Source organism: Marmota flaviventris, chromosome 15 (assembly GCF_047511675.1).
Source record: "Marmota flaviventris isolate mMarFla1 chromosome 15, mMarFla1.hap1, whole genome shotgun sequence".
Classification (NCBI taxonomy): Eukaryota; Metazoa; Chordata; class Mammalia; order Rodentia; family Sciuridae; genus Marmota; species Marmota flaviventris.
The window spans coordinates 7,212,421-7,226,753 of NC_092512.1; the positions used below are offsets into that span (position 1 = coordinate 7,212,421).

The following is a 14,333-nucleotide window of genomic DNA, read 5'->3' on the forward strand; positions in this document are numbered from 1 at the left end:
ATGAAGGGAGGTGAAATGAATGAGTTAGAAACTGCCATTTTATAAACACGGGGTAACAATGATGTTTCAGGGAAGCAGCAGTAACTAAGAGCTGATAGAATTTGTGAGAGACTTTAATGAGGAACAGAGTTTTCCCTGTCTCAAGGTATCTCTCCAAGAAAGTGCTAATTCATCACAAAAGAAACCAGCTACTTTAGAGTGGAGCTATTCTGGCACCAGAGTGACCAACTGACCAAACTGACCACCAGTAACAGGAGAAGTGACACTGACACCATGTGCCCTGGTAGGTCGTTCTGAGAAGGACCTCTCCTCTGCAGCATCCCTGCCCAGAGTGCAGAACAGGAGACATCAGACCACCCAACCCGAGAGACATTCCACAAAACCTGGCCTGGGTAGTTCTGAAATGCCTGTCACGGAAGGCAAAGGACAACAGAGGAGTCGTTCACGGAAACCCAAGGGGATCTGACAACTGCATACAACACGTGGCCCTGCACTGGACCTGAAAGGGGAGGGGATAGCAGGCGACCTCAGCATGTGGACAGTACCTAATGGTGCTTTGTTGCTGCTCAACTTCTTAATTTGATAATCACACTGTGGTTATGAAGAAAAAGGTCCTTATTTTTAGGAAATAAACACTGTGGTATGTAAGTATGTAGTGGGTAAAGAAACCTAATACTTGTTCCCTCCTCTCACCCAAGTCATGAGAATACACACACACACACACACACACACAGAGGGATGCCAAGGCAGATGTGGCCGTGTAAACTGGCAAATCCAGACAGACGGCTGTGAGGGGTGGCACTGCTCTTCTAATTCTTCTCTAAGTTTAAAATTATAAAACTTTCAAGCCACCAGGTGCAGTGGCGCACTCCTGTAATCCCAGCAGCTAGGGAGGATGAGGCAGGAGGATCACGAGTTCAAACCAGCCTCAGCAATTTAGTGAGGCCCTCAGAAACTCAGTGAGACCCTGTCTCAAAATAAAAAATGAAAAGGCTGGGGATGTGGCTCAGTGGTTAAGAGCCCCTTGATTCAATCCCTGGTACCACTTCCCCCCAAAAAATTAACACCAAGAAGAAATAAAGAATAAAGGTCTTAAAAATGGGAGGGAAGGAAGGAAACAGATGAATACCTACAATACACCACAAGAAGGAGGACCTTGAAGAGTCATGGAGACAGGAGAGACAAAGCCAGTGTTCTGCAGGAGCCAGCGAGTGACCTGCTGCTGCCCAGGTTGGCTGCCTGCCCTGCAGAAGTTCTGCCTCCAGGTAACTCTCGCTGAAGAAGAAAGCCATCTTGCTCCTGGCAGGCCCAGACCCCACTCTGAGCCCCAACTCTCCACGTCTCTTCTAGCTTGGCACTTAACACTCTTAAAACTGTCCTGCAGACATGTTTGTGTCCACCGCTGGATCACGATTTTTTTTTTTGATAAAACATGCTGAAGAAAACAACAGCAGCAGCTCTTCACCACGTACCTATTACATGCCAGGCATGTCACCAAACTACCCTTCACACCACTGAATGGCATGAAAATCCAAAGGAATTCACTCTTTGTTACTAACTTTTTATCACTACTTTGCAGACATGAAACAGGCTGAAAAGGGTTAATGCAACCAACATCACGATACCAAGACGTGGCAGAGCTGAAATACAAACTCATGTTTTCTATCATAAAACTGTATTATTCTTCTTCTTTAGCATATAGTCTGAATCTGAGTTCAGTATTATTTTCAATTAACCATGGCTTGCACATAGTAGGCAAGCAAATGGTAAAAGGGATGTTTCTAAGTGTTAGATTTGTTTGTATTCTGAGTCACTCACTCGAACTGAAAACAAAGTACAGAGGACAGAGGAGGCATAGATGGTAGAGAATCCAAGCCTAAAAAGAAAAGAAAAACAAAACAGATAATCTATGGCACTGGTAGCTAACCATGAGCTGAAGTATGAAATTCAGATATAAAAGAGGACATGAGGAAGAGAAATGTGTGATAATATCATATTCTCATTAGATATCAGTGTCACTTCACCTCAATGGCGAGCCATGAGGTGGGCATCACTGCCATGTGCAGCGTGGGAAAGCAGCTTAGAGAAGTAAAGTCACTGATGCAGAAGTAAAGTAACAGTTAAAGTTGCAAGTGTTAAATATTCAAGTTCAACAAGTAACAGTTGCATAAATGAATGAAACTTTTAAAGTCCTGTGGATTCTCGATCCAGTGATCCCTTCTTCTTCCCTGGTAAAAAATTAATGAAAACAGAATGATGGCTCTATCCAAACTTTTTCCTGGTTTAGATACAGACAAGTCCCTTAGCCCACTAGCAGTCAAGTCAGCAGACAACAGAAGGCAGGAAGCAGGGCTTTCCACACCAGCTGACCAAACTTTTGTTACTACTGTTGCATCCTTAAACAAACCAAAGATTTTGACATACAGTCCAATGCAAATTAATAGTGAGTATTATAATTTTCCCTCCAAAAATCATATTACAAAGCCGGTAGCCATAAGTTAGACTACCCTAACATCTTTGAGAATGTTTTTTCTTTAGGTAACAGTGACCCCTCTAAGTTAGCTCCATGACCTTGAACAAGTAATATAACCCTCTAAGCACCATTTCTTTATCAGTAGAATGAAAACAACAGTAACTTCACACGACTGTCACAAGAACTAAACTGCAGAAATGGGTGAAAAGGAATCTAGCAACAGTGCACAGCACACCTCAGGAACTCAAGTCAGTACTTACAAAATTAAAATGTCATGGCTTTCCACAACGAATATGAAAGATGAGTACAATGCATGGAATCCAACACAAGGCAAGCTGGCTGATCAGGATCTGCTTCTATACAGGAGCAGCTCCTGCAGTGGATGGAGAGGGTCTCCTGGCTATGTGGAGCGCCATCTAGTGGAGGAAAGGCAGAGCACCCGGGTGTGAACAGCATCGCAATCTGAGGAGGAAAGCATGCCAAAGTCCCCTTCTCCTCTCCTTCGGAGGAATTTCTCAGTGGGCACTCAAGCCAACAGTGACCCCAAGTGTAAGACTTATACCAAAAAGAAAGTTCAAAAGGTTGCTGTCTCATACTCACCCCCTTTATCAAACTAAGGAAAAACACCAATAATTGCCAGGTACACCTTTAAAAACCCTCAAAGAGTAGCAGAGGCTGATTGGTGAATAATAAAGAAATTTTTTTTAAAAAAAGTATAGAAATTTACAGCTTAAAAATTCAGAGTAAGACACCCTGTGCTTGTAGAGGCTGCTAAGTGTCCAGACAGGCTTTGAGCTCTGTAGTCATACAACTGCTGATGAAACTCCACTTGCTAACTGAAGCTTCAGGTGCTGTCTCTTTAGCGGGATAATAAAAATCAATCAGAGATGCTGCTCATTTTGATATAAATGAAACAAACTTCCTAAATAAGGGATTTATTCTTCAATATTTCCAGGATAGGAAAATAAAATTATTCTAACATCATAAAATTACTCCAAGAATTACAACTAGATGATTTCTGTATTATTAAAATACACTTTATGTCTGGGAACTGGTGCCAATACTCCTAACACCTGCCTCAGGGCACTCTATAAAATAGCAAGTAATGTTCACTAAATACCTATGATGTGTTAGATGCTGTGCATATGTCTGAAAAGCAGCCTCAGAAAGAGACACCAGACCCTCAATCTTACTCATGGTAAAACTAAGGCTCCAAGAAACTAACTTGCACAGACAAGAAAGTTGTCACCTCCTGCAATCACGTGGCACTTCTTACATTTATTCCTTGTTAAGCAAGGCTGTTCCCCCAAGTAAATTCCATTCCCCAGATTCTCCATGTGGGCCCTGGTCAAAAAGTTTCTGTCCCTTGCCATGCCAGGGTCTGTCCCTCTGTACAATATGCAATCTGTACTGCTCACCAGTCCATTACTAGGAAGTTAACCTGAAGAACTGTGTTATCAGAATTCCCCACAAAAACCAAACACATGAAACCAGAAAGTTTCCACCACTACCTGGTGCTCACAGGTATATTGCATAAAGTTAAGCAGGTGAGGATCTGAATCCTGGTTCACCCCTTGCTAGCTGTGTGATGTTGGGTGAATTATTTGATCTTTCTGACCTCAGTTCTCTCATCTGCAAAATAAGATAAAATGATTTACACTTTTAAGAGTGAGGAAAGAATTAAATGAAAGACTATACATAAAGCATGCAAAGCTCTTGATAAATGGTAGCTAATATTATTAGCAATTATAAAGCAAGTACATTTAAGCCTAATGTCCCTTCTAGAGAGCCAAAAACCATCATTTGCAGGAATTATTTGCTCTTGTATGTTGACATTTTTTGAGTCTATTTTCAGAGGATGGAGAATTTCTAAATATACCATAAACTGACTATAAATCTCTGATATATTCTCAACCATTTCCGTGATAAGGTATTAAACTACAAAGGGTTCTGTGCCTCTGAGAGATTCCCTCAAGGTAAACAGACCCTTAGCAAGAATTTCACTCACAAACGTTCTATACAGGATGTTTTTCTATTTTTCTCTTTGACCACTGAAATACATACATAATTAAAAACCATTACCTGGCATGCCTGCTGAAGACTGGAAAATATTGCTGGAGAGCACAAGAAAAACAGTGAGCTTGCCTTTTTGGTAAAACACATTTTCAGAAACCTTTTTTAAAGATTCATCACGAACTGTGGAAATTCCTAATGGCTTTCTACTACAATGAAACTTTTATTTAAAAACAAACAATGTTTCATCTCTTTTATTAAAGTATCCTATCAGAACACTCTAGAATTGATTTAAAATCTCAGCCTGACTACTTACAAGCTGTGCACCTTGACTAAGCAAGTTACCTTACATTTCTGAGCCTTAGATGCCTCATTTGAAAAAAATAAAGGAAGCTGGCAGGAACTAAAGCCACCTACCTTGCGAGACAACACCTAGCACAGGAGAGGCCCTCCCTGTGATAGCTTTTATTATAATCATTATCCCCAATGCTGAGAAAGACCCTACTTTTACTTTTACTAAAAAATGGAAGCCATTCTCTCTTTGCTCAGTGGGGACTGGACAACAGGCAAAGGGGTCTTTTGATATCCACATCGCCCTTGGCATTAAGCTTCCAATTTCAATTGTTTCTCTGGCTTTGGGTTTCTGTTTAGCGTCTGACATTGCAGATTAACTCCTTCAATTCATAAAAAGGCTTACTTAGCATGTGACAAGGGCTTCCAAAATCTGGCTTTTACTCTGTCAAATAAATAAATAAAATTTCACTATGGGTTTAAAAGGGAAGAAGAGCTAATTGTACTAGAGGGCAATGGCTTAACAAGTTCCTCAAGAAAGAATAAAAGTATAATTAAAACAATTTTTTTAAAAAATTGTTTACAGAATAAAAGTAAATAAACATCTGATTCAAAGCAGGTCTGACAATATCTTCTCATTATCTTATAGAAAAGGACCCCTATGGTTGTACCACAGTTAAGTGCCTTTCATTCAAATCCTTTCACTGATATATGTGCACAGCTGTTAAATACTACATTCCAGCCCCAGTTCCGGTGCTCTAAAATGTTCTGGCATAAGGCTCTTGACTGATTGCTGAATCCCATATAGACTCTAATTCCCCTATGTTTGTGACAATTAAAAACAACAGAGGAAAGAAGACTGGAGTTCCATTCACAAGACTAGGCTTTCACACAGAGATGTTAGACCAGGGGCTTCCTCCCAGTGCAGACAGAGAGATCCAAACAGTGTGTCAAGAACCATACCACAGGAGACTTAAGCCCTGGGTGCCAGGCGACACCAGAAAATAGGCAGTGCAACCCATTACAGAGAAAAGGAAGCGGTCAGAAGAAAAGCAGCAATGTGAGGAGCTAAGTATAAATATGGATGCTGTATCATTTACCTTGCAATCTGGCAAGACCACGGAGAAAAGCACAAACTGCTCATCATGAAGCGCCCAAGGTTTTCATTCTCCTCCTGTGGCTAACTCCATCACCACGATCTGACTAGTAACTTCACATGTAGACCTCCCTGGGTTGGACGGCACAGGGAAATGAACAACAGAGACTGCACCTGTGCGCTGACGTTTTATAAGCATGCCACCTTGGGCATGTCACTCTAATTGTCAGTCTTGTTTTCTACCACTGAAACAAACGCTGGCCACACGCCTCTCCATTCTAGGCTGTTACAAGTATTAAGATTAGAAACATGGCAGGGTTAGAAAAGTGCTCAGACATGTCCATAAACTATCTCAGTTAAATACAAATTATCTGGCCACTAAATATTTCAGAAGGGCAACTTGATGGAAATAAAGAAAATTCAACACAGAATTTAACAAGAATTCCCACGTCACACCAATTTCTCATATAAACAATTAAAGGATTAATAAGATGTTCCTTAGGAAAGAAAGTACCTATAAACATGAAGCTCCTCCTCTATCACAGAGAGGATGACACTTTCTCAGAAGCAGAGACTGCTTTCCCTCTCTACCTCCAGGACCAGCACAAAAGCCCAGCATGGAAAGCTATCCATAAACACATGATTAATGTCCAAACGCCAAAACACTGTAACTCACCATCACTAATAATACACTATATAAAACTCAGAAATGGACTACCTAAAACTGAGTCATCATATCTATTTTCTTACAAAAACATAGCAAAAAAATTTAAAAATATAAAACTGATAACAGAAGAAAAACAATTAACATCTAACCACACCCCCCTCTGGATGCAGCACAGAATCACACATCATAGCATGAAGGCATCCCACTCAAACACAATTTGGAGATTCTCCTTGCTTTACTAGGCTGACAACATTCAGGCAAATCAAAATTGTTTTCCAAAGGGATCTCCCAAAATAAAATGTTAAGCCACTGTGTCTTATAGCATGTGCATTCCTATGTTTATACATTTCCCCTTTATACATCTGAATGCCCCACATATATCCTAGCACTTGAGATGTAATGTTAAAAAAAAAAAAAAAAACTTATTTTGAAATACCAACAAAGAACTTTATGAATCTGAACAAAAACAGACCACACTTCCTCCTGTAACCAAAACTAAATGTGACTTGGCAGGGAATGAGCTACCAACCATATATTACATCAGATAATTAAAACAGTGTTATGTCATCTTATTTAATGGTTACTTGGCTTGGATTGAAAACCATCCAAACCAATACTGAAGAGTTGGATTAAATTACAATGCATAGACATTTCTTCAGATGTTTTTAGTAAGAGTCAGCACAACTCCTACTAGCAGACAATACTCCTACGCAACAATATTCTCATCTCCAATGAACCTCCTTAGCAAGAGACACAATGTCAATTCACCCTATAGGCACCTGGGTCAGGGGTGCCCTGGGAGGCAGGCAGTGGACACAGAATACCAAAACCTATTTGCTTTGATTCCATTTTAGCATCAGGTAAACATTAAATTTTTGTTAGAGAAACAAATTCAATATTTAAGGGAGGTAGAAGAGAACCAGTTATCCTGAGAAATAAAAATAAAATCAGTAACTGATGCCCATCATGAAACACGAATCTGGGAAAAGTAAAAAGGTCAACCTATACTGAATAAGAGCACATCTCTTGATGTCATCCATCATCCAGCTCAAGTCTTACGTAAAGATTATTAGGAAAAAATAATTTAGCCACAAAGTTGATCGATGTTTATGAATACTGAATATCAAAACATGATAACTCATTTGTTATCTCATTACATCTCATTTATTATTTTCATTACCATAATTTGCTGATTTGTAAACAAAAATACTGGTAACAGGCAGGCTTTAATTTAAAAGCGCCTGTTGACCTGATATTAAAATCCTGTGCTCTAATGAACATTTGTTTTGTCAAAGACGACAAGTACAGGAAAAAATTTTTAAAACTCAGGATAAGTTTTCCTAAAGACACACATTATTTACCTTATGTTAAGTCTACCAGGAACAATCATATTAATTTCACTGATTTCTACAGGGTTTTTAATTAGCATGTGCAAAGTGCTTCATTCTGTCTTTGGAGGAAGACACAAGGACAATGACCTCAGAAAAAGACAGTTTGGGAACAAATTGGGGGTAGTCTAAAGCCATATAGCTGTCTCCCTGGGAGACACCAATATCTTGACTAACAGAAATGTTAAGTATGAGATGGAACTAGATGCATGTGTCAAAGTGCCTTGGAAATTTTAAAACACTAAGGGAACATAATGTTGTGTCACCATTTGGAGATGTTAACTGCAAAATATATCTATTACGTGTCACAACACAGTAAAATGAAAGTTCAGAAGGCTGACCAATCATCACTTCAAGATTTTTAGTGCCAGCATAAGATTTAATGCTGGGATAAGAATAACTTCTGGGGAAAACGGACTTTCCTTAGAGGAAAACATAAAAACACAGCTAAATGAGAATAAAAGTCCTTTCATATAGGCAATAACAGGATGCTCATCAGATATAAAATCAAACTTTCCTAACTAACATTCAAAGTCTGTCTTCAGACACTATGCTTTAGAAAGGCACTTGTAATTTTGGAGTTATGTAACAGCATAATTAATATTTTAAATGACAGAGCTTTGCATTCTGGATAGCAGCCTAGAATTTAAAGGAAAACATTTAGTTCAAAGCCATCTAAATTAACAGCATTAACAGGAACATCTCTCCCTTCAAATGGGAGAGATGCACTTCTTACAAGAATTACACTTGTGATGAAAAGTAAGGTAATCAAGCCTAACACCCCCAAATCACTAAATGGCAACATTTCCCCAATATCAGTTTAAAGTAAGTAGAAGCCATTATCACTAGTAAGAAGAGAAACCAAAAGAAGTGTGAACCATATTACCAACAAAATACTGTGGCAACATGGCACAAAAAATAATGCTGACTTTTGCAGTAAGATAACTCATTACACTTTTAGTTAAACTGGTTCCTTAATTGAGTATACTGTAACTTTGATTCAGCTTCTTTATTAGGAAAACTGCACTTGATGCCACTGTCCAGAATATTTCTAATGCTAATGATCTCACACAATGTACAAAGAAATTTCTTTCACAGGGCTGACAGCCCAGCAGGCAACAAAAGATATATGTAAATCATAAAGAGCAAGGAGTACAAACCTAACTGCAGAACTGCTCAGAAGGGCATGGGAATAAAACTCACATTCTTTTTCTCTTAATTCAGGAACTTGTGCCCATTGCTTTTTCAAAAGCCCTTTTTATTAAAGAAATAAGAATAAACATTCAATGAAAATAAAATGGGAGAGCTCAATGAACCTATGTCTGTTCTACAATCCAAATATGCTTAAATTGTTGGAGACGGCCAGAGTCTCTCCATGAGCCCCACCAGTCAACAGCTCAAGCGCTACTTCTACTTGGTAGAACTGGCTTCAATAGGTACCGGAGGTCGTAGTTTCAAAATCTAGTGCCCATATACAAGAATATGTCTGCCTTGTCTTTCACTTCCAACAACAAAAAAAGGCAGGGCCAACAATAGGAGCAGAAGCCCCGATTTAAATAGGGAACCATAGACTGTCACAGCACAGAGTGATTCATGCAAATGGTGACAGATCTGACCAGATAATATTTCTGTCATTTCCCAGAGAAAAGCAGCCCAGTGTCGCCAGCCCATCTTCATCTGAAGGGCAATGCCAGATACAGGAGTAGTGGACTGCCCCCGGCAAGGAAGGCTAAGTTACCTTCCATCCCTGCAGAGGATTCAGGGCGCCAGAGCAGGAGCACGCCAGAGGAACCCTGTCCCGGTAGGCGTGCCCCGTAAACCCAGGATCCCGTGCTCAGGCGCTTCCCCGTGCCGGTCACACCGTGCTGTGTGGCGGAGTGTGCGAAAGGCACAGACGGCACCGGCTCCTCTGCCTGAACCCCAAGACAGCCGCCAAGGGGGTCGCCCACCCGGCGCTTCCCAAAGACTGGAGGACAAGCCCAGAAGGGCTCCCGCCGCCCGCTGTCGCTCCGCCGCCGAGGGCCGCCAGCGAGCCGGCTGAGCACGCGGCCCGGGAGCGCAGCCTGCCCCGCCAGGGCAGCCACCTGCGCCGGGCACCGGGAGGGCGGGCCAGGCACTGGGCTTCCCCTGGGACCCGGCCTCATTCCTCCCCCGTGCGGGAGGTCTGACCCGAAGCCTCTTCCGAGGTCCCCAAACTTCACTAACAACCCAAGCACCTGTTCCCTTCGCTCCTCTGCATCTGATCCCCTCACGTCCTTCCATTTTCCTGCAGCTCTTTCTCCAGCTCCCAGACAAGCCGAGCGCCGGTTCCGAGTCCCCCCTCCCCTCCAATGAAATCATTCAACCTCCTCCCCACTGAGCCCCCACCCAGAAGTTTCCCCTGGGTATCCCCGAGTCCCCAAAGATTCCCAGCAAGTCCTGTCCCGACGCCCCAGCCTCCCGCGTCCTCCCCGAGCCCCAGGTGCGCCGCCACTCTTCCCCAGGCGTCCCGCCTTCGCCCGGGCCCCGCCCAAACGCCTGGCGACCGGGTCACCGCGGCGCCCCGAGTCCTCGCACGGCAGCCCCGGCCTCTGCCTAGGCGACCCGCAGCCCCGCGGGCAGCTGACAACCGGCGCCCTCACCTTGGTTCACCAGGCGCAGGGCGTGCGTGAAGGAAGGGTCCAGCGAGTCCTTCTCCGCCATCAGCTCCGGCAGGTACTTCTCCTCCATGCTCGCCGGGCACCCGGGCCCGGGACGCGGCCCCGCAGCCCGACCCGCGCGCGCCCCAGGGGCGCGGACCCGGCCAGACGCCGCGGCGGCGGCCGAGCCCGGCGGGCGGGCGGAGGCGCGGGGCGGGCACCGGCCGCTCAGCCCGGTCCCCAGGCGCCCGAGAGCCCGCGCGGGCGGCCGCCGCCTCCGGGACGCGCCCCGCGCTGCGGGCACCGGCGCGGTCAGGCGGGCCTCCGGCCGGGCGCGCGGCGCGCGGAGACCCCGACGCAGGCAGCCCCGCTCGCCCGCCAGCGGCGCCGGCCCCGAGCTCCGCCGCGACCCGCTCCGCGCGCCGCCCCGCGCACTCTGAGCCGCCGCGCGAGCGCCCCGCGCCCGCGCCCCGCCCGCCGCGCCGCGCCTGCGCGCTGTCGCCCAACCGCCCGGCGCGCGCCGCCTCGCGGGCCGCCCGGGCTGCACCGTGGGCTGGGCGGGCGGGGAGCGCAGGCCGCCGCCCGCCCCAGGCCGTGGGCGCGTGGAGCCCCTGGATACTCTCAAGGCCTCGCCAGCCGCGCAGGCCGGGAGACCGAGGCCCGGAGAGGTCGGGTGGGGCGCCCAAGGTCACCCAGCCAGCGATCCCGGGCGGTGGGACAAGGGCCGAGCCGAGAAGGGAGCCCCGGGTTCGCCGCAGCGGCTTTGGGGAAAGACAGCGGACACCCTGCTCTTTACAGCTCGCTGGACTTCCCCAACTTATGTCGCTTTGCTGTCCACCGATATTTGCCAGAAAATGCCGCCCCGTCCTTCCCACATGCCCGGGCTCTGAGCGCCATCCTCCTGAGACCCGTGGCGCCGCCGAGGTCGGTTACATAAACGCGCGCGCCCTTCAGTGCGCCTTTGTCATCCACGACTCGCTCCGCGTTGTCATTCTCTTCCGCCAAAACAGCTGTGCCTGGACTTGGATGGGAGAGCAGCGCCGAACTGTCCCCAAGTGGACACGCCGCACGTGGGTGGTGGAGTCCTCAGTCGCTGTCTGCTTACCCACCCAACCGCCAGCAAACGCTCCCCCAGCCCGCTGCAGTTTTTCCGAGGGGTGTGGAGTAAATGTCTACAGCCTCTCAAGGACTCCCCAGTCCTTGTGCAGACTCTTCTTGCCCTTAAATCCCCACCTCAAGTCCCGTGCTCAATGTCATCTCTGGATAGCATTCCAGGACTTCCCAAGTACAGCTGGTCACTTCTCTATCCCTACAGAGGTCATTTCACAGAGAGCTACAAATTCTCTACTTTCATTAAACCAAGAACATCTCAGAAGCAGAGGTAGAGTTTTAGGGTTCAGGGGTTGAAGGTGCTCGAGACAGGTGTGGGGGACACCACAAATGTTTGTGGAAGGAGTGAGGTGGGGCATGCTGCTCTAGCCAGTGGCCTGGGGCCAAACCTCATGGCACTGAGACAGCCCCTGTGCTCTGAATCTCTAAGGAGTCCAAGGTGCTCAATTCCACCACCAGCCCCAGCCAGCTGTGGCCTTTCAAGTACCTGATACCCTGCTCCAGCCTTGGTCTGACCTGATTCTAGGTGAGGTGCCACTTCAAAGTCCCTAATAAGAATAAGCCTCATGCATCTCTTTGTTCTGAACTTCCAGAGAAAGTCAAACGAGAAGGTTAAATGCATGGTGGTTGGTGCTGCTCAGCTGATTCTTGAGCAAGTTATGTCACCTGTGCCTCAGTTCCCTCATCTGTAAAGTGGAGAGGACAACCTATTTAACAAGAGGGTCATGATGATCAAATATGTTAACTCATGATGAAATACCCCAGTATCCAACACATAAAGAATGTTTAGCTGTTCTTCTCTTTTTCCTCTTAATGTCTGCTCTCGGGATCTGCACTCATCTTTCCTCCAGCTGTAACTCTCTGGGCAAACATCTCTTGTGGTATCCTCACTGCTGAACTGCTGGATGTGGAGCATGATCGCAGCAGACTAAGGGAGAATTAAGGACACCCGTTTCTGTCCCTGAGCCTAGAGGCTGGTAAGGCAGGAGGGTGGGTGACTGCTACCCAGCTCCACCCTGATGCTGTGCCAGCTTGCCAGCTTTGTTGATTAGCCTGAGGTCAGAGTATTAGATGTACACCTCCAATACTCAGGTTATGCCAGGAGTTCGGGAGGGCAGCTGGAAGATTAACAGGGAAATGTTTTCTCCTTTTACAACTGAATGGAATGCCATACCTCTGGCTTATATTACTCTCACAGAACTTGCATTCTAGAGTGTGATTCCCTGACAGCTGCTTGGAAAGGGAGGAAGCGGGGGGTGGAGAGTGTATGGGATGAGCCCCAGGAGAGGAAAATGGGGACCAGATGCTCAGCCTCTCCCCTGTGAACACTGGTCTGAGACTTTTCATACAGCTCTTCTCCCTCTACATCTTCCAATTAGACCTTCTGCCCCACTGACAGTCCAAACCTTGAGTAATCACTGTTTTTATGAAGCATTTACTAAGTGCCAGGCACTGGGCTAGCAGCTTTGCATACAGTTCTCTTGACATCCTGCAGGAAAGATTCTATTTATCACCCCTTACATATCAAGGAACCAAGGCTGGGAGAAGTTTAATATTTTGCTTAATGTCCCACAGCTGTCAACGGGTGATCCCAGGACTGCCTGATGCTAACTCCCTCCTTCTCTCCCTTCCTAGTTCTGCCTTCCCAGGTGGCAATCAGGCACACTTGAGACTGGCTCTCCATCCCGCCCCCATGCAAGCAGTTGGCAGAGTTGTCCCGCCAGCAGCTGGGGAGGAGGGTTGTATACCAGGAAGCTGACAGCAAAGGCATTGAATCTTTTGCTCCAGACCCTCCTTCTCACAGAACCTTCCAAAAGGGCAGGTGCCCAGCGCTGTGAATGCCCATACTAGGTCCTCCAGGGAGGAAGGAGACGGATGTCTCTGTGAGATGATCAGGAAATTGTCTCCACCTACCAACCTGGCTGAACCATTAGATGCAGGGCACCTGCACGCCTTGATGCACACTCTGCTGGTGTGAGATTGCCATCCTGCACGCTCTAGCCCTGTGGTCCTCTTGAAAAGGAGAAAATTGAGTCTTGGGGAAAGTGATTTTCTTGTGAGCAGCTGTTGGTAGTCAAATGCAGGTCCTTGGCTTCCAGGCCAGAGATTTGTCCAGAGTCTACCAGTGCTCACTGAGCACCTACTGTCTTCAAAGTCTGCTCTGGAAACAGGGGAGATAGCATGAACATAACAGACTTCTCCAAAGCCAGTCCAGGCCTAGGACACTGGGCCATTGTAGTTTCTGTCTGTATACTTGGTATATACCCTGAACTCTATAGACCTTAAACTGCCATAAGGAACTCAGGCTGCCTTGTCCCCAGATCCATGTCAGCAGGAGCCTTTAGGTCCCTGCAAGAGAAGGGGCACCTCCCAAAACAAACTCACCCATCATCTCCAGGCCACCTCAGGGACCACAGCAAACCCCCAGCCCTAACCAGCCACCACCACAGCGCTGTCCTTCAGAATTCTCAGCTGCCTCTATCTCCCACAGTCTTAGGGAAAGACACCAAGCACAGTAAGTCACCAACTGCAGCAACAACTAGGAGTGATCAGAGGGTACACCAAATGTCAGGCATGTGCCTATGAGGTGGTTTTCCTGACTATACAGGTTGCTGCTCACACCACAAGCTTCCCCTTCCTCTGGTAAACCTGACTCCAGTACTTCCACACCTGCAGC

At 46.2% G+C, this 14,333-nt stretch overlaps 1 protein-coding gene across 1 annotated transcript in view; it reads right to left on the reverse strand.

The window, feature by feature from the left end:
* Positions 1-10,696, reverse strand: part of Khdrbs3 (KH RNA binding domain containing, signal transduction associated 3) — a 169,509-nt gene extending 158,813 nt beyond the window's left edge. The window contains exon 1 of the mRNA XM_027947253.2: positions 10,550-10,696. Within this exon, the coding sequence (XP_027803054.1) occupies positions 10,550-10,637 (88 nt within the window). The 5' untranslated portion in view covers positions 10,638-10,696. The remainder of the gene's footprint in view (positions 1-10,549) is intronic.
* Between the last annotated feature and the right edge of the window lie 3,637 nt (positions 10,697-14,333).